Below are 18,298 nucleotides of genomic sequence, written 5' to 3'. Positions count from 1 at the left end.
CATTTGAAGGTAATTGTGATAGTCGAGGGTCATTTATTTGACGCCAGATTGTTTCTTTTGTTTCTTTCTGGCTGCTTGTCTGAAATCGATGTTTGACCTTTCTCTTTTTTCCAAGTAAACCTCGAACGACTATCCAAGCAACGTTACGATAACCTGTGGGTACACCCAGAGACTCAAGGTGATTTCTTAACTGATTCATACATGTGTAAAAAATACCTTCTTAACCTTATCCACAAAAACACAGAAAAGCATTGAAATTTTGAGATCCAAATAAACAATATGTCTTTTATTGCATATTAAAAACTATCTACTGTTGATTGACCAATCAGAGTGCTCAATTCAGGGTGTTTTATTTACTCATAAAGCCTTGGTCACCAAATTCCAGAAACGAATGACAGCGCCGTAGTAAAGTACTGTCCAATCAAAAGTGAACATGTCATATTCTGTAGACATCTGGTCCGTTTTAATATTCAAATTTGGTAACACAGCGGAAACCAGCTGCAACACAAAATCTGCTGTGCCCTAGGGCATTTATAGGATGTTTCATTACATTGGAAGGCTATTTCACAAATAAAAGTTTTAATTCATATCCTAAACATGTTACATTGACAAAGGGGACGGTTGACGTAAACACATTGAAAACGAAAATATATCAGTTAGGGGCGATAGTTTTTAAGTCGGATAAAACCCTCGTACTCGGGCTCTTCTGGTATATAAAGTCCAACCCTACGATAAAATGTCTCGGCCTGCGGCCTCGACATTTTATCGTTGGGTTGGACTTTATATACCAGAAGAGCCCTCGTACTCGGGCTTTATCCTATACTTGTGAAAGTACACCTCAGATTTTGACTTCATATGAAAGTTTATTTGTATTTACAAATTCCAATGTGCAAAACGGTATTTTAGCTGGTCAGCCATTGATAAAATTACATCAAATGGCTCAACAGAGTGACATGGATTTCTACTTCAAGCTGACTTGCTCTCCTTTCTGTCACTGCCAGTGCCACCGTTTGTGTCATTAATTCTGTCACTGTCACTTTCATCGTCATCTGGAGTATAAGCAGGTAGCCTGTCTCCCCATCTAGCATACCGGGCACAATAGAATAAATCCCTAGAAATAGAGCAAAAAAATATTTCTGTTTACATCCTAGATCTATTACATTGTCCACACTGCGTAGTTTAACAGACTCCTGTCACTCTTTCCATAAGTAAGTTTGGATCAAGCATGGTTTCCTGTTGATTTCATGCATTGTGGCAGCTGATTGGCAGACTTGCGTAATTTACAGATGTGGCCACTCAGGCGAATTTATTGATTCATATGGTATCACTTGTGCTACTGTACATTTGTGGTTTGCAGTAGAAAGATGTATTCTTCCCACTTTCATCTAATTATACGCATGTAGAGTGGTAAAGCTATGATCTAGTGATAGAACACTTTGTTCATTGATACATTGATGCCAGAAAAAACTGTCAATTCCTATCTGATGATAACCTTGAGAACCTGTTCACCCCCAATTCCCTGTAAACAGGTCCACAATCACCATTTATAATAATGGGTTTGGGCTAAACCATGGTGGTAAAAGAGGTTAAACACAGATCAATGGTATAGGCATCTTACACAAAGCTCTGAAAACAAATGTATTGTTGGCAATGACACATCAATGACACATTCCTGAAGTGCAAAAGGCTCCACAGTATCGGAATTAGATAAAGTGAATGCAGACTTACTTTCCATGCTTGCTTGCAGTAACCACTGCATGTTCCAGCTGACCATTGGCACAGCAGATGTGACAGTGTATGTGATTGGATTTCCGTACCACTGGACGCACTATTCTCGGCCAATGGGAATCACTGAGATCTGAGGTCAAAGTTGAGGAATGTGTGCTAATTAACATTTTGAACACCTTTCATAATCAATGACGTATGCTACTGGCATGTCGGATGCATTCGCTGTGCTGTGTCCTGACACTCTGTCACTGCAGATAACCATGAATTGCATAAATATAAATGATATTCTGAAAAAAGAATATGGAACGATCCCTAAAAACTGGTCTTTCTTATGATAGGAAAAATTAAAAGGACTTTCGTACCAATACTACAGACAGAAAGTGTCACACTTTTAACGCTTCATGCACTGAAAGCTACTGATCTGTAGTATCGGATAATTTTTCCAATCCTTGTTTAAGAGCGCTAGAAAAGTTCACAATTTGTAGAAATGTAACAACAACCTGATTCACTGAATCTGTGGAAGACATTGTGTTTTCCTGGGACAAGAAGTAAAAGAATGACGTCGGAGTCCAAATGAGATTTGTTGCAATATGCAATACCAACCTACCTTCTTTCCTTTTTGCTTTCCTGAAAACAATGTATGAAAATTTTTCTTTCTGTTGTTTTGGAGAATTCTGCAACCAAGGGAAAGATACATAAGAAAATTGCTGAAGTGTTTGTGCAGTTGTAAAAAAATGTCGTTTAAATAATCATTTTTCATCAAAATTGCACACAAATTAACCAAGTTTGTGAGGTATTTTGTACTTTCAAAACTACATTGTTTATTCTGGAATGCTCCAATATTCTGTAAAATATCTTGGAAACCTTTTTAAGCAAAAGTTACAGATGGTTAGAAACCACAGCCAGTGGTGCAACAAGATTAAAATACAATGCCCACTGGGGCCAAAGATTCTATTTATATCAGCTCATAACAATATATTCATCTGTGTAGACAACTGGGGCTGTGACACAAACTAAAAACAACAATAAACCTATAACAAGATAGGTAGAGAATAGAAGATGCAAAGGTTTCCTGACAATTGCACAGAGACTACACAAAGTCAACAGTCAGAGAGAAAAACACAATAACTTACTGATAATAACTTCGGGGATTCATATTCTTGTTCAAAATTACAAGGCGTATTCGTACCGTCAGTTGATCTTGGACATTGTAAATGATGAGGACACTGGCAAAGAAATGAGACATGATTTGGTGATGTGAAGATATGGAGTAATTCATTCTGATAGCAGGGGTGCAGTAACTTCCCTTTCCAAAGAAGTAATTTTCACAAGCTGTTGAAGAGATGGTCTGACAGACACTGATGCTCTAGAGTATAAATTTCAACAGGTTACCTGCCATCAAATTCAGAGTTAAGAACAAACAGCACTGTGCGATCAAAGTCCAGAATATTCTGAAAAGTAACTTTTATCTCTCAGAAGCAACAAACAGTCAGTCCTGTAAGTAAGTTCAATACATCAGTTGGTTAAAAGATACGCAAAGTTATTTGACAAAAACCATGAATATTGATATTGATATCTGATGACAGTTGATGTTCTTTACACAGGCTAACCAATTCATAACAGTCATCATAAATTTTCAAAGCTTTTTTTTGTAAACTTTGTGACAATTTTAAATTAACTCATATACAAATAGCATATTTTTAGTCACTGTGACTAAAAAGAAGTTTTAAAACATTGTTTAGGGTTTCAGTATGAAACACTTACATGTAATAGAACTTCCTGATAATGCTATACAATATTTGCACATAACAGCTCCTCACTGGCTATGCAATGTGGCTGGTATATTCTGGCTCAGCTGGCTGGGAAAGCCTAGCTTTGCTCAGTTCAGTTGTCCAGTGTCAGTCATCGAGGCATAATATAAAGCTGTGTTCAAGATAAATTAACATTTGCCTCACCATGGCAACCATGATCGTAACAAAATATGGACACCTACCGGTGAAAACACATGACCCTCTGGCAAATCACTCTCCTGATAAGTATACAGTGAAGCCTGTTCTACATCATTGGGCTGTTCTTGTTCCTCCAAAGAAGGAATTTCTGCTGAGGCCTCTTGAGGGCGCTCTTTTATAAGGTCTTTCTGTTTCAGTTTCAGGAATCTTTCACCATGTAAAATCAAGTCTCTGGCTTCTAGTATAATTTTGTAACCTTCATTTGTGCCATTCTCAACAATGACAAGGAAATGTTCTGTTTTCCTCCAGAGGGTTTGTATTGCATTGACACGTTCTTTCTGGGAGGACATCTCCATCAGGGTATAGGCAGAGACAATAATGTCAAATGTATTCTGTGAGAAAATGGAAATCAAGACATGAACAATTTTCACTGGCATCGTAATTTTAATCGTAAATACAATTATGAAATAAAAAGAGATCTATACTATTTGGCCTCTATTCTGCACAGCAGCTCTGAAACAACACGTAGGAAAATGATCATGTGAGGTTGAAAGCAATGTCAAAATTGAAAAGGAACTTACCAGAGCTGATACTGGTAAATACTGTCTGAAGAACACGCCCTTGAACGTCATTACACCTTGGTCCTTGCCGCCTTTCAGAAGTAACTTTGCAAAGTCATTCATGTCAGATGACACATCAACACACATGATCTCTCTGAAAGAATTCTCCCAGATAGTATTGGCAGCCCTGTTGAGGTGATTGAAGAAAACAATGCAGTGAAATAATCCAGATCAAGGAAACATCATTATAGTAGAAAGACATTCAATGTAGATAGAATAACATTTTGATTTGTGATATTAATTTGTTTTAGTTTTCATCAAATTGACAGTCAAAACATGCATAAAGACTACTGAATTATTAGATGTGATATTTAATGTAGAATTTTTGTTTCAAATTACAAGGAAATGTTCTTTGACACATGAGTTGCTACATCCAAGCTTCATGACAGATGCATGATATCCCAGAAGACACCATAAGGAAATGGGAAGAGTAATTTCTTTGATCATGGTGAGGCCATATAATGGGAACAGTAACACCAAAGCATTCACACAAAATCATCATCTCATCATTATTAACATAAATGATTTCATCTACATGTAAGAAAGTGTTTAACAAACAAAGATATCAATCCCTTCACTTTTCTTCGGGGACAAATCTTACCAGACTGTGGTGCCGACTCCTGAGCCAAAGTCTAAAAGGAGTTTAGGTTTGAAATCTGGATTCCGTTTCTTTATCTGCAAAGATGACAAAGACAAAATCAATATAATATCTCCTTATTGGGAGAATTACTTTTCAGACATTTGACAGTGTGTTTTGCAAATTTTGACAACTGCTTAATGACCAATATATTGTCACAGAAAATTATTCAACTATCTATTATCCTCTCACAAACATTGTACTGGTGATACATATAAAAGCCACAAAGTAGTGTTAGTAAATGTCTATACAAATAATTCTTCAGTACATAGATCAAATTTGCCCATACTACCTTCCAGTTTCAGCAATAAACCACACCAAGTGATGGGTATGCAATTAGATTTTGACCAGTTCACAACATATACGCAGGAGCAACAACACGTGCATACATGGAGTGAACAGGTAAAAACTGAGTGACAAACCAATCGCTATGTTACTTTATTGCTATTATATCATAGCAGTATATTGAAATTCTGGTGTGAAATGTCAAAAAAGGAACTTTTCTCCAGCTGAGAGCTTGTGCATATTCAAACCATGTGGTATTGTGAATATAGTACAGTTATTTTCACATCTTGACCGATCAGATCGCAGTATTTGTGATATCAATATACTGGTATGATATAGAGATTATTGCACCCTCAATGATATGCTGGATGTAGCATTGACCTCTCACCTCATGAAATATTCTGTATATTGCACTGTAATTGGCAGCCATCCTACCTGCAGCGTAAATATAACTCATCTCTTTGGTATACCTGTGGGGACAAACAAAAAGTCATAATTCCCATAATTTTACCCTCATCTGGTATGGAATGATCCATTCTCTTCAAAGTTACTATGGAAACTTGGAAATTGGTGAAAAGTCTGTGTAATTACTGGTAATTATTGATGGTACCTTGTAAAGCTGATGCACAACAAATATAATTCCTTCCTTTGGGGGGGGGGAGGGGTAAGAGCTTGTTAACGTTCATATTGTGTGTGTCAAAATTGCAAGAGGACTTTTGTATTGTTTCTTAACCTTGTTCTTGTCCAAGTTTCAAGCAATGAAGAATAATAGGAGACAAAAGCATTTGCAGCCATGGATGTAAATACGTGTTCAACTAAAAGTCTGATCAGGAGAGGCAGACCTACTAGTACATCAGGCACAAAAGAAAGCAGAGTGAAAGGGAGAATCAAGATAAAGAGAAAAAGACCACTGACTTAGAACACACAAGTATTTGTATATGGCTTTCAGCTGTCTGATGGTACCAAGTGCGACTTTGCTGTAAGCACGTAATATTATCTCAGTGTTCATCAAGAGCAGAAAGGCCACAAAATATGGAGACGAAAAAGACGTGAAGTGAGAACTAACAAGCTGACACTTTTTCCCCGTTGGAAACTTGAATATGGCAGACATTTTTCTTTGTAAGAAATACATCAAAATGTTCTATGGCCTTAAAAAATAATTATTCACCAGTCCAAGTTGAGTAATATGTAGGTACAATATTTCCTATGTGGACATAGGGATCTGCCCACAGGAGCGTGTGTGCAGGTAAGTAAAGGAATCATGCTGACGTTGTTGATTTTTCCATGTCGCATCAGAGGGTCTGAACTGAAACGAAGGAATTACATTTGTTGTGCATCAGGTTAAATCAGGTTAGATAAGCACACCAAATCAAATGCATAATTTAACATACAATTTATCATGTACAGGGATCATACTTTCAAATTTTGACAGAAAGGTTTCAAAGTTTCAAGTATTGACTTACTGTATTGCTTTCCAGTGATACATCTTTTTCCTGAGTTCTCTTGCAACTCGCTTCCTTTTCTTCTTAACATCTTGGCTTTCCTTCACTGAGAGTTCACCCGTATCTTCTAAAGCGTCGTCTGAATTGAAAAATCACATGAACAATATGGTTCATCCAAAAGCCTACATGTGTACATGTATGACCCAATGTTTTGGTGCTGGAGTTCACCATTTTGGACAAGTAAAGTTCAACGTTTAGTTATCGCTGCAGTAACAATAAATAATTTATTACTGAAAAGAAATGATGTTGATGATTGTGTATCATTGAAGAAACTGGAAAAAATCATTTTCTCATAAAAATGCTGGAGATTTATAGGTGATCAACAATTGTTCTTTTTACCTTGAATTCCTAGCTGTTTGGCCATGGCCATGGCAGTCCTCCTGACTTCACTGTCCTCCACAGGTCTTTTTCTGCTCCATAAATAGTTGACCAGAGCTTTTGACTTCTCTGCAAGCTCTCTGCCCGAATATTCTGTGAAAACCAAACGTATACAACTTCAATGCTGTGTTCCTAGGGAAAGGAATCATTTCTGCTGCATATAGAAATGGTCCTATGCAAAGAATTTGTGTGCAAGATTATTCTGTCAACAGCACAATATTGATAATTTGAACTCCGAGACATGTTGCCACTTAACAGAGTCGTGTAACTTGAATCCTACCATTTGCAACTTTTTGTGACATTTGTTTTATGTACTGAGAACTATGGTAGGTAGAGAATGAATTCTCAAGCCCTCCTATAACAACAGTATGGACAATGTCAATTTCTCATATGTTTAGATTTCAAACCTATATAGTACCCTATGTCAATGCAGTCAGTTGAAACATAATGCTCATTTTCAGTGAATATGCAAAACATCTGTGACTCTGATTGAACAGTATGTACATGTGTTGTCCCAGTGCAATACATGCGCTGCAAGTTACACACGCATGCATTTTGTGTAAACCCCTTGGCATTCAATGATAAAGACAATTATATAAATGGAAGCATGTCAATACACCTTGTATCATGCAACAATTACCTTTGAAGACGAACTGTAGGGCCTTTTGAAGATTTTCAGGTAAGATGATGGTCTTTGGTCGTACCAGGCCAGGGTGTTTTCGATGTGGAGAGGTCTGCAAAAACTCTCTGATTGACTCATCCATTTTGGTTTTATTCTTGGCAATAGTTGACATACACTGCATGGAGATTTGATATACATATAAGCTGTATTGAGTAACTAGATATGGTTAATGTCGGAAATAAAAAATGATCATCAATTACCCGCATGTCAATGGTACAACTAATTGTGGAATAGCATTTATGTTTATTTTCCCCAAAAATAAACCTCAACATCGGGCCATTTCTACTTCACTGATTTTATATATTGCAAAAACTATAAAGCTAACAAGAATTGGTAAATTGATGATAATAAGCATGATGATCATGACTGTAATGATGGTCATGATGATGTTGATCAAGATTTTGATAATCAACATCACCACTATCATGATCAACACTACCATCATCATCATCATCATCATCATCATCAATCATCATCCTCGATCATCATCATCATCATCAAGAAATACACGTGCAATGTAGCTTAACCTGAAAAAAATCCTAGACGACACTTGGCAATCGTGTACGATCTTGACTCTTCTAATAAAGTTTACTATTAGACCATAGACCCTCGGGAAAGAGTCTTTCAGTAGACCATGATGGACTATAAACGACTACGAAACTGATGTCAATGTCAATGCCAATGCACTGCTCATCGCGCAAATCAGAGCTCGTCATGCATCTTCTACTACATCGCCTAAGCACGACACTATTTCATAATGACTGTCGATTTTATACATACCCTAGACGTATACATTTCGATCTTTGTCCGGTACAAGAAGATTGTGTGGCACTGTTTACAATACATTGCCGGTGATCGGAACGAAGCCATGCTCCCAAACAAGGACGCTGCCATCTTGCCTTGTATGTAAATTTAGGTCATCAGTCGTGTTTTGAAACGGCCGCTTGATTGGTGCAAAGTTTGGAAGCATCCAATCAACGGAGTGCTTCTATCACGCCACCGTCTTCTTCATAAAACATGGCTGACGCTGAAAAGGGAGAGGCTTCGGCAACCAGCTCTGTCGCCGAATCTATCCGCAGTGTTACTTGTACGGCACCGGTTAACATCGCCGTAATAAAATATTGTGAGTATGAGATCATGAATATTTCAACTGTTTGTGAATATATGAATAGTAGGAGCTACAGGGTGACGGTATACAAGCCGGGGCAGGCTGTCTCACGTGAATGAATCATTGAATGGCACTTTTGTCGTCTGTAAACTCACAACCCATGCTTCGGTTTCGACCGTCACTTGCCTTGGTAGTGTTACCTCTGCTAGTCCAATGGAACAACTCTTGCCTGGATAGAATCGAAGGATTCCAGTAATTTCGGGGAGGTACCAGTGTTGGCTGTGCGCAGAGCCACGAACAAGTCCGACACTTCAACAACTCGCCATAGCAATGGATTGTAATATATGTGTACACAACTTTAGAAATTTGTAGGCCATAGTATGACTTAAGATAGTTCTGCTATACTAGTAGTACTAGAGAGGGCGAGGGACTGCTGTCTATGCAGCAGGGACAAAAGTCCTTGAATTGAGGCACAGATTATTTTTTAGATTTAATTTTCGAAGTCACAATCTCATTATGTAACAGATGTGACACACATAAACTATTATCACAGAACAATCAACTGTCTCATGTCACATTGACCAGTAGCAAAAGAGAGGTTGTAATAACAATGGCAATATACAATAGCGATTCTATAGTTCTACAAAACTACATACATCTTGAATTGGTTAGTTAGAATTTTTATCTCAATTGTCACAAATATTAAAATGTAATGACAATTTTCAAAGGTTTGCCTTCATAAGGTCAGGATTTCTTTGGTACTTACTTAGCATAACTTATTAAGCAATGTAAATCACATTGCAAACAATTAGTTTTTAAAGATTTAAAATTAGTAGCTAATACACATGTTTTTTGTCTTTTTTTTTCAGGGGGTAAAAGAAATGAAGAACTTATCCTGCCAACAAATGATTCCCTGAGTGCTACCTTGGACCAGGATCATTTAAAATCAACAACCACAGCTGCCATTAGCCCAGACTTTGAGAAAGACAGAATATGGCTCAATGGAAAGTGAGTGAATTATGTCAATGAAGTGGCGCTTTTTTCTTTTCTCTGTAGTTATAAATACCCAACAAATGTAACAAATTCACCAGAACTGTATTGTGGCATTAGAATTTATAAACACTGCAGTGTGGAGGATAGTAACTCCAGTTACATAATAGTGCATAATATCGCGAAATTTTAATGCAAAAGAAAAATTCCATACTGAAGTCTGAAGTTGCATTTCATCATGAACAGAGCATGTTTATTTTGTGTTGTAAAAATGATAACTGCAATCTCTTCAATAAGACTGCAAGCTCTTCAATAAGACATATATGCCAACAAAAAAGTACAATGGAAAACCATAGCAAGCGTGACTAATCATTCATGGTACATTTTGTTCAGACATGTTTTCATGTTTTCAAGTTAATTTAAGATCTGACATATTTTAACCATAGAAGGTAGAGAAACATTTATGTTTCATTTATTTATTTATTTATTTATTCAGCTTTGACATGAAGTCAGGATGAGTCGCACAGGTGACTGACACCTATAAAAAAGCAACCCTCCACAAAAGAACAAATTTTACAAGTTACACATACAAATTAAAAACAGAAAAGACAAATGATTTTAAGATAAATTCAAAAATATAACAATAACAAAACTATACGAAAAATTTCAACCCCCCCCCAAAAAAAATAAACTGAGAAATTAACAGAGACGACAACTTTTACAGTGGCACTTGCCCCCTAAGTACAAGTGTTATCAGTATTAAATTCATTGTTTAACAGACCCGTGTAATGTTTTATATAATATAGGCTTGTATGACCATAGACCCTAGGGTCTATGGTATGACCTAACACTTGTTGAAGATTTGCCATGAAAGCATTACACTATATGAGTAAAAAGCTCTATTAAAAAAAAACGAATGATGAAAACATTCAGTTTTAAGAAGTGGCATCTTCATGGAAGTATCATCAGGGGATTTGAATGTGACAAACTGGCTTAAATTTAAATCATGCATACAGATAAAACATTTAGCCAAAAAGACACGGTCATTTAAATCTCTCCTGTAGCTAAACGGGAGCAAATTCAATTTAATCATACGCTCTTTGTAATTCATCTCCTGGGGAGAAAGACCAAGTCTGTGTTTCAATAGGACATATTAATGCCAAACATAACTTTTTTTTCTGCTGCAGAGAAGAATCAATCAAGAACCCAAGACTTCAAAATTGTTTGAAAGAAAGTAAGTGGTTACTTCATGATTAATGTGATTTATGTTTTAATAACAGATATAAATCTCTTCCCGGGTTCATTGAAAGGTCCCGTGTATCATTGTGATCTGATCTCAACCTGGAATGTAGCACAGAAGTTATCCCCAACTTGCAATTTTTCTGTGTGGTTAACTCATTTGGATTCCCTCAATGGCATGTACAATGTTTTAGTTTCTTGTACTGAGTGTGTGTAAAGTAGAGACCCCCAGCTACTTAGAAATAACATGGCCAAATATCCAGATATGAAAAAGTCAGTGTACTATTTCATTTCTATTATGAATGATTATTTCCCTTTTACATGTACAGTTGGCAGATTGCTTTATAGCCTTTAATTAGAATACTAGTACTACTAACGATATGAACTTGTGTGTACATCTCAAGTGTTTGTATTTTTGTTTGTTTGTTTTTTATCTGAATTTGTTGGAAAAGGATTCAGAGTAAAAAGCGATGTTCACTTCTTTCACAGTCATTTGTTGAGCAGATAGAGTCACAACATGATTTACACTCAAGCATGCCTCTACCAAGAGCTCCTGTTTTCCTGTGTAGACAATGCCAATGAGCATTATACTGAACTATCTATGATGGCTACCTTCTCAAAATTTGTGTTCAACGCTTATTCTGTTCTCTTTTCATATCAAGTAAAGAGACGTGCTAGAAAGAGGAAAGGAAACGAGGATGTGACGTCAGGACTGCTCAACTGGCATATACACATCTGTTCTGAAAATAATTTCCCCACTGCTGCAGGACTGGCATCATCCGCTGCTGGCTATGCATGTCTTGGTAGGTGAAAACAAATTATCTGTTAAATGGAAAATGAGAAGAAAAATAACGATTCTTGCAAGTGTTGCCTGTGACACAAACATGTCTTTCAAAAAACAAGTAGCTGTGATTGGAACCTATCACATATAGAGCACTACTTCAAAATTCCACTAAATTATGAAGGTTGAAGTTTCTATAATATAAGAAAGTTGAATGTGAGCATATTTAAGTAGATGTTGTCTATAACTCCACATAATATGATGCAAAATTTTGTCTTAAGTTTAAGTTAAGTGACATGGAAATTGATGTTTTGATCATTCAACAACCCAAACACCTCCAGATTTTGATACAGTGCTGTCTTGGGCCTCCAAGCATTGTCTGAAGGTTTTATGCACCTCGAACAAAATATTGGGTGTCTACAAATCTTTGTTTGTCTGCTGCATGTGTTGTTTTGATGCCTTTGGAGTGAACGACAGTTTGACAATCTTGTTTCTTTTTTGAAAAATTGAAGATTCATGTTTTCCTTGAAAGTGTAGACAGGGAATGTGACCACCTTGAATTTCAAATACACCGTGTATCAGTAAATTCCAGCTGGTTTGTTTGTTTAAAACTAAAATTTGCATATTGCCTCATGATTTTACTTTTGATCTCAAGAGACAATGGTTTAAAGTTCCCTTGAACAAGCCATAAGCAAAACTTTTTAACTTTTGGTTTCAAGTTGAGAATGGCCAAATACTCAGATGAACTTGTGATTTGCCCTTGACAGTGTACTCTCTAGCCAAGCTTTATGGCATCCAAGGTGACGTCACAGACATAGCAAGGCAGGGATCAGGCAGTGCATGTCGTAGCATCCACGGTGGATTTGTTCAGTGGGTCACTGGACAGAGAGCTGATGGCACTGACAGTCGAGGTCTCTTGGTTGCCGATGAAAAACACTGGCCTGAAATGAGAATACTTGTGTTAGTGGTAAGTACTTCGATAAAATATTTCCATTCAAGGGATTGTAAACTTACTTTCCATAATTGATCCCTTGTCTTCAGAGTGCTTTCTCTGGATTGGAACAGTAGAAGAGTGTCTGTTTTGATGACAGGTCATTGACATGATGTACTGATAAAGCTCTTCTGAATAAGTATATACTCATATTGCGATATTCTGGAAATTCAGCACTAAGAGGCTGATTTCACCAGACATTGAAGTCAGAATATTCCAAGTTGAAATCATATTGGTGAATTCAAGGTAATACTGAGTGTGAAAGAGAATGTTTGAAGGTTTCTCATAGGAAAGTTTGAGCAAAATTTTAAAACCCCTTCAAAGGTGCATACCATAGTACTAAGAAAATTTCAATTATTGTTAACTACAATTCTGATATGCTCAGAAACACATCCAACAAGAGAAGTTAAATTAAGTCAGAGGTTAGACTTGGTTCAAGTCTGTGATTTGTGAATGTTTGAGTGGAGTGAACGCAATGATTTGTATTCTGCTTTCATGTGAAACGCGCGCGTGAGTGGACGCGATGAGTAGGGTGAACGCGATGAGTGGAGTGAACGCTATACAGCGGAGTTTCACCCGGAATCACAGACTTGGCTTTCTTGCACGATCTGCGTTGCTATAAATTATTCATGAGATGACGTTTTCTTTACTCATATTATTCATAAGATGACATCACTAAATTTTACACATTGGGAGGAGTTACCGATTGACCCAAACGAGACATGCATAAAACTCACATGGCGTTGTTGACAAAATGTCGAGTGCGATCACTCCCACAAAAGTCAGCACGACCTCTGTTGTATCACCAAAAACGCGTGAAAATATCTGTGTTGTTTGTGGGGCCCATGTTGCAAAATGCGAAAATCGTCGCCGGTTATTCAAGGATGGAAAAAGACACCGTCCTTACAGTTGTAGCTTGTTCTCTTACGTGCCCAAAGCGATGGAAATCAAAACAATGTGGGGCGACTTCGTATGTCAGTGATTTTCCGCTGCCGGTTGGTGCGCAGACGAACACATCTTTTCCCTCAATGTAACTCTCAACAAGCTTTCTTTGGTAATCTCGCATGATTAGCGATGGTCGACCGATCAGTTGTAAAACGCGGTTGATGTACGAACTTGATGCCATTATTCGCCAAGATATAAAACGTACTCGATGTCTAGCTTTGCACGGAGATGACAACAAACTTTTTAATGCCTGCAGAGGTTTATCAGCATGCGTTCTTCTTATTGGCCAGAATAACGGCGGGGCTGTCAATCATTTTGTATTTGCTCAACGTCACTGTGTACACAGTCCGTCTCACCGCCTGTACTTTGCAAGAAGTCCAAGTCGGTGAATCCGGCAGAAACTAACTCACTACTGCGCAGACTCAAACGTGACGCATTCAATCGCTGGGAAAACCTGGCGGAGCTGCCAAATTCGGTTAGGTTTGTACGAAATAGGAGAGACACAAGAGAAACTATTATAAATGATTTTATTTTTTTAAATTCACCGACTTGAACCAAGTCTAGTCAGAGGTATGAGATGTTGAAAATGTTCAGGTTTGTTAGTGCTTTTATACAATGCATGGTGAATTTCTTCATGCCAGGTCAGTGACCAGAAGAAACACACAGGATCAACAGTGGGAATGCGGAACAGTGTGAAAACCAGCGAGTTTCTGAATTTCCGAGTGGAACATGAAGTGCCACAGAGGATGAAGGATATACTGGAAGCTATCAAGGAAAAGGACTATGCTACATTTGCAGAACTCACAATGAAGGTAAGCATAGCAAGATGAACGCTAGCTGTGACTACAATGGTGAGCTGCTGATCACAAGAGAACCTCGGGTCAAATAAAATCATTTACTTAGAATGAATGTATAAGATCTACTGAAGCTGTACTGAAGCTGTTCTACGAATGGTTGCTTGGAAAGAGCAATAGGATGAAAATTTTAAAACTAGTAAGCAGGCTGCAGGGACCGAGGAAAATGGAAACCTCTCCACTAAACCCCATTAGTTCTCCGAGTCACATGACAAAAACAACTATTCTCTTTAGTCAGCTACATGTACATGTACAACCCATTTGTTAGTTACAAGATTTAATTGTTTCTTTTAATTAGAAATGGAATATGTAGATACATGTAACATTCATCAGTGAAAATGCTTTCAAAATGTGGATGTGTCAAGGAAAATGCTGGTGTGACTGGTGTAAGAAGTGAAGTATCACTTCTTCAACATTGATGTTCTGTCCCCTTTCTGTTTCAGGATAGCAACCAGATGCATGCAGTGTGTTTAGACACTTATCCACCGATATCATACATGAATGACACTTCCAGGAAGATTGTCAGACTTATACATGAATACAACGACCACAAGGGTAAAATATCGGTAAGTTGTATTTCAGTGTTGATTTCATTAATTTTTATTTTCCTCAAAGTTCTCGGTAATGTTAAGGTTCGGCTCCATCCAGCCATGAACATACATACCCTACTGTGTTCTCTTTGTCTTGAGAAAACATTTGACATGATACATACATCAATGGTAGTAAGGGTTGGTATAAGGGCTGATGAAAATAAAGCTAGTGTTTAACTGACTCAAAGAATTCAGCAGTTATGATAAGTTAGTGAACACACTGCCCTTCATTCATCCTTGTGTCCATGCAGACACTTATCTATCTGTACCATTACTCACACATGCCTGAACTGAATTCTGTTGTCAAACCAGACACAAGGGACACCTGAGTTTCCCGCAACACACTATTGTAATCATATTTGTACTTGTATCTTGTAAAGTAATTGAAAAAATTAAACACTTCTTCCGCCGGGCATCAAAGAAAGGTTTTGAAAATACAGTGTGCCTATTTCAGACATTTTTGTCTGAATACTTAAAAAAATATTCACATTGACTTTCACTGACCTACAACTGAGATGTACTCTATGAGATATAGCTTGGCCATTTTACTTTACAGTTTTTTTTGTCAACATTGATGTTGATTAAAAATGCTTCAGGAAAGTTCTTTAATTTTAAAACCTAGAAAGTCCTGGAAAACCCTTGAAAATGAAATTGAGCTAGGAAAGTCATGGAAAATTGAGTATCCACCCAATATTTTTAAAAATGAAATGATGGTCAGTAGTGATAACGCAAAAATGACATGTGAAATGATATATAAAAATGATCTATCGTGATGTCATAAAAGGGTATTTTGTACCTTAAAAAGTCATTGAGGAAAATTACTGAAAAAGTCTTTGAAAGTCCTTGAACTTTACATGACTTTGAGTGAATGGACCCTGAAGCCACTGGTGTGTGGAGAAATAGAAAAGTGCATTTTTATAAAACCATGCTAATCCACACCTTGTGTCACTCAACTTCATCCATGTCATCATGAAATTCAAGCTGACTATACATTGTAATCTGGTTTCCTCCAGGCCGCTTACACATTTGATGCAGGTCCCAATGCAGTGCTGTATTTACTGGAAGAAAATGTATCCGAAGTCCTGTCACTCATTAAAAATTACTTCCCACCAAAGGAGAACAATGAGGGAAATTCTTTCATCAGAGGGTTCAAAGAAGATTCTGCCAAAGAATTGTCACAGGCAAGTGATGGATGTAATCTTTTCAAATTTTCAAAAGTTATATGCTGGCTGATTTGTACTCAATAGTGCATATAGAAACTCAACTTTTGGATGCCTCACCGACATCTTTCAACTTTGTGTAGTATTGTGCACCTTTGCTGGAAAATGTATGAATATTTGTGAGAATTTTAGGCCTTGGTACCCTCATTTCTTTTTTTTCATGTGCATCATATTGACTTCAAATTATCTACTTCCACTGACAAATTCCCAATTACAAGTGGGGACTATGTCATTGTCAATGACTTGTGAGAGTTTTAGGTTGTGCATGTATTTACAAGCTGTATCCTTCTATCCCTGAACTTGGTATAACCTTGATTTTTTGAACAGTGTGGTTGCACTTATATCATATGCTAGGAAATAGAAAGAAAGTTATTGTAACCGTGAATACATGTTTTAACTGCATTTTTTTCAAATTCTAATTGGAATTCTTAGGAGCTGAAGAGCAGTATATCCCTGGAACCAAGCCAAGGAGCCATCAAGTATGTCATATCAACTAGAATTGGCCCAGGAGCTCAGGTTGTTGAAGACAAAGATGCTAGTTTATTGAATGAAAATGGAATGCCAAAGAAACAACTCTGAATGTAAATGATGAATAGTAGAATAGATGAGCAAAAGTTTCTTACCCTAATCATGTCAAATTTGTACGATTTGTGTTGATTCCTTGATAATTGGTTCGTAAAAAGAGTGAGTTGTTTATTTAATAGTGTCGGCTCAACTTTTGGGTGGTGATAACCCTTCTATCACCATGGTTTGGCCAAGCTCCCATCGTTTTTAGTAGGCAGTGTGGACCTGTACACAGGGAAATGGGGTGAACAGGTTGACTGTTAACAAAGCCTGTGGATGATATTCCATTCTCAAGCCAATACTAACCAGGGAAGTATCAAGTGATTGCTAAAACTTTGGTACAATGCTATATATTTCAATTATGCTGTCAATCTCTAGGAATGGTTTGGAAGAAAAAGATCCTCCCATCGTATGGTCTGCCGATCAAAAGTCTTTTGTGTTCTTTCATGTTTGCGTAAACATTAATCTTTCAAAGATTACCGGTACTTAAGCACTGAACAACTGAATGCAAATTTTGTCATTGAAGCAAGTTCACTGATATACCAGGTACATGTATATACTACAAGAGCTGCGGTGCATGAATATTCTCCCATGATAATGAATTATTATCTCTGGATATGCATACAGAATTAATATTAATTAATATACTTTGCATAAATGAATACTAATAAGTCTTGCTTCAAGCACAAGATGCATTCAATGTCTGTTAGATTGCTTGCATTATCAGGGTATTGCTATAAAATTATATAGTAAACTCTGCTTGATCCCTTCCCGATAGGGTATGATTTAGTCGGATAACAAATGTATTTTTGTGAAACTCTTTTTGTTCAGAAGAATAGATCATTTTGAACCATATGGAAACTTTGAATTATTATGATATCATAAGCCTGACAGGTGAAGTGAACACTATAATTCCATTATTACCAGTAGTCAGTATCTTTTCATCTGCTTGAAATACTTCAGGTACTGCTTGTAACATAAACTGTTACAAGTGTAGTGATACATAGCGGCCGCCGCGTATTATTCTATGCATACTACGCAGCGGCCGCTATGTATCACTAAACTCGTAACTGTGCATAAACTGTTATAAAAGTAGATCCCTATACATTCAACACTCATATATCAAGCATCAACATTTTTTCCTTTCTGAAATGCACATTATAGCTGCCTTTTAATTTTTATTTGTTGCACATCAATCAGCTTTATATACAGTTTTTACTGGCAAATAATTTTTC

General features: G+C 37.1%; 2 protein-coding genes across 2 annotated transcripts; one reads left to right on the top strand and one right to left on the bottom strand.

The window, feature by feature from the left end:
• Positions 1-823: 823 nt before the first annotated feature.
• On the bottom strand, positions 824-8,790 carry LOC139147736 (ribosome assembly protein METTL17, mitochondrial-like). Its single transcript, XM_070718903.1, has 12 exons — positions 8,562-8,790; positions 7,740-7,896; positions 7,061-7,192; positions 6,683-6,800; positions 5,608-5,689; positions 4,899-4,972; positions 4,259-4,424; positions 3,722-4,069; positions 2,862-2,954; positions 2,336-2,402; positions 1,729-1,858; positions 824-1,111 (listed from the first exon to the last, which is right to left on the bottom strand). Exons 1-12 carry the CDS (start codon positions 8,673-8,675, stop codon positions 967-969), a joined length of 1,626 nt encoding a protein of 541 aa, XP_070575004.1. The 5' UTR covers positions 8,676-8,790; the 3' UTR covers positions 824-966.
• LOC139147737 (diphosphomevalonate decarboxylase-like) lies at positions 8,747-17,141 on the top strand. Its single transcript, XM_070718905.1, has 9 exons — positions 8,747-8,904; positions 9,759-9,897; positions 11,067-11,113; positions 11,781-11,921; positions 12,667-12,866; positions 14,477-14,647; positions 15,133-15,255; positions 16,293-16,460; positions 16,932-17,141. Exons 1-9 carry the CDS (start codon positions 8,799-8,801, stop codon positions 17,076-17,078), a joined length of 1,242 nt encoding a protein of 413 aa, XP_070575006.1. The 5' UTR covers positions 8,747-8,798; the 3' UTR covers positions 17,079-17,141.
• Positions 17,142-18,298: the final 1,157 nt, after the last annotated feature.

The sequence above is a fragment of the Ptychodera flava genome, chromosome 13 (genome assembly GCF_041260155.1).
Source record: "Ptychodera flava strain L36383 chromosome 13, AS_Pfla_20210202, whole genome shotgun sequence".
Classification (NCBI taxonomy): domain Eukaryota; kingdom Metazoa; phylum Hemichordata; class Enteropneusta; family Ptychoderidae; genus Ptychodera; species Ptychodera flava.
The sequence above is the reverse complement of the archived record's forward strand: the minus strand, read 5'-3'. Positions and strand labels throughout refer to the sequence as shown.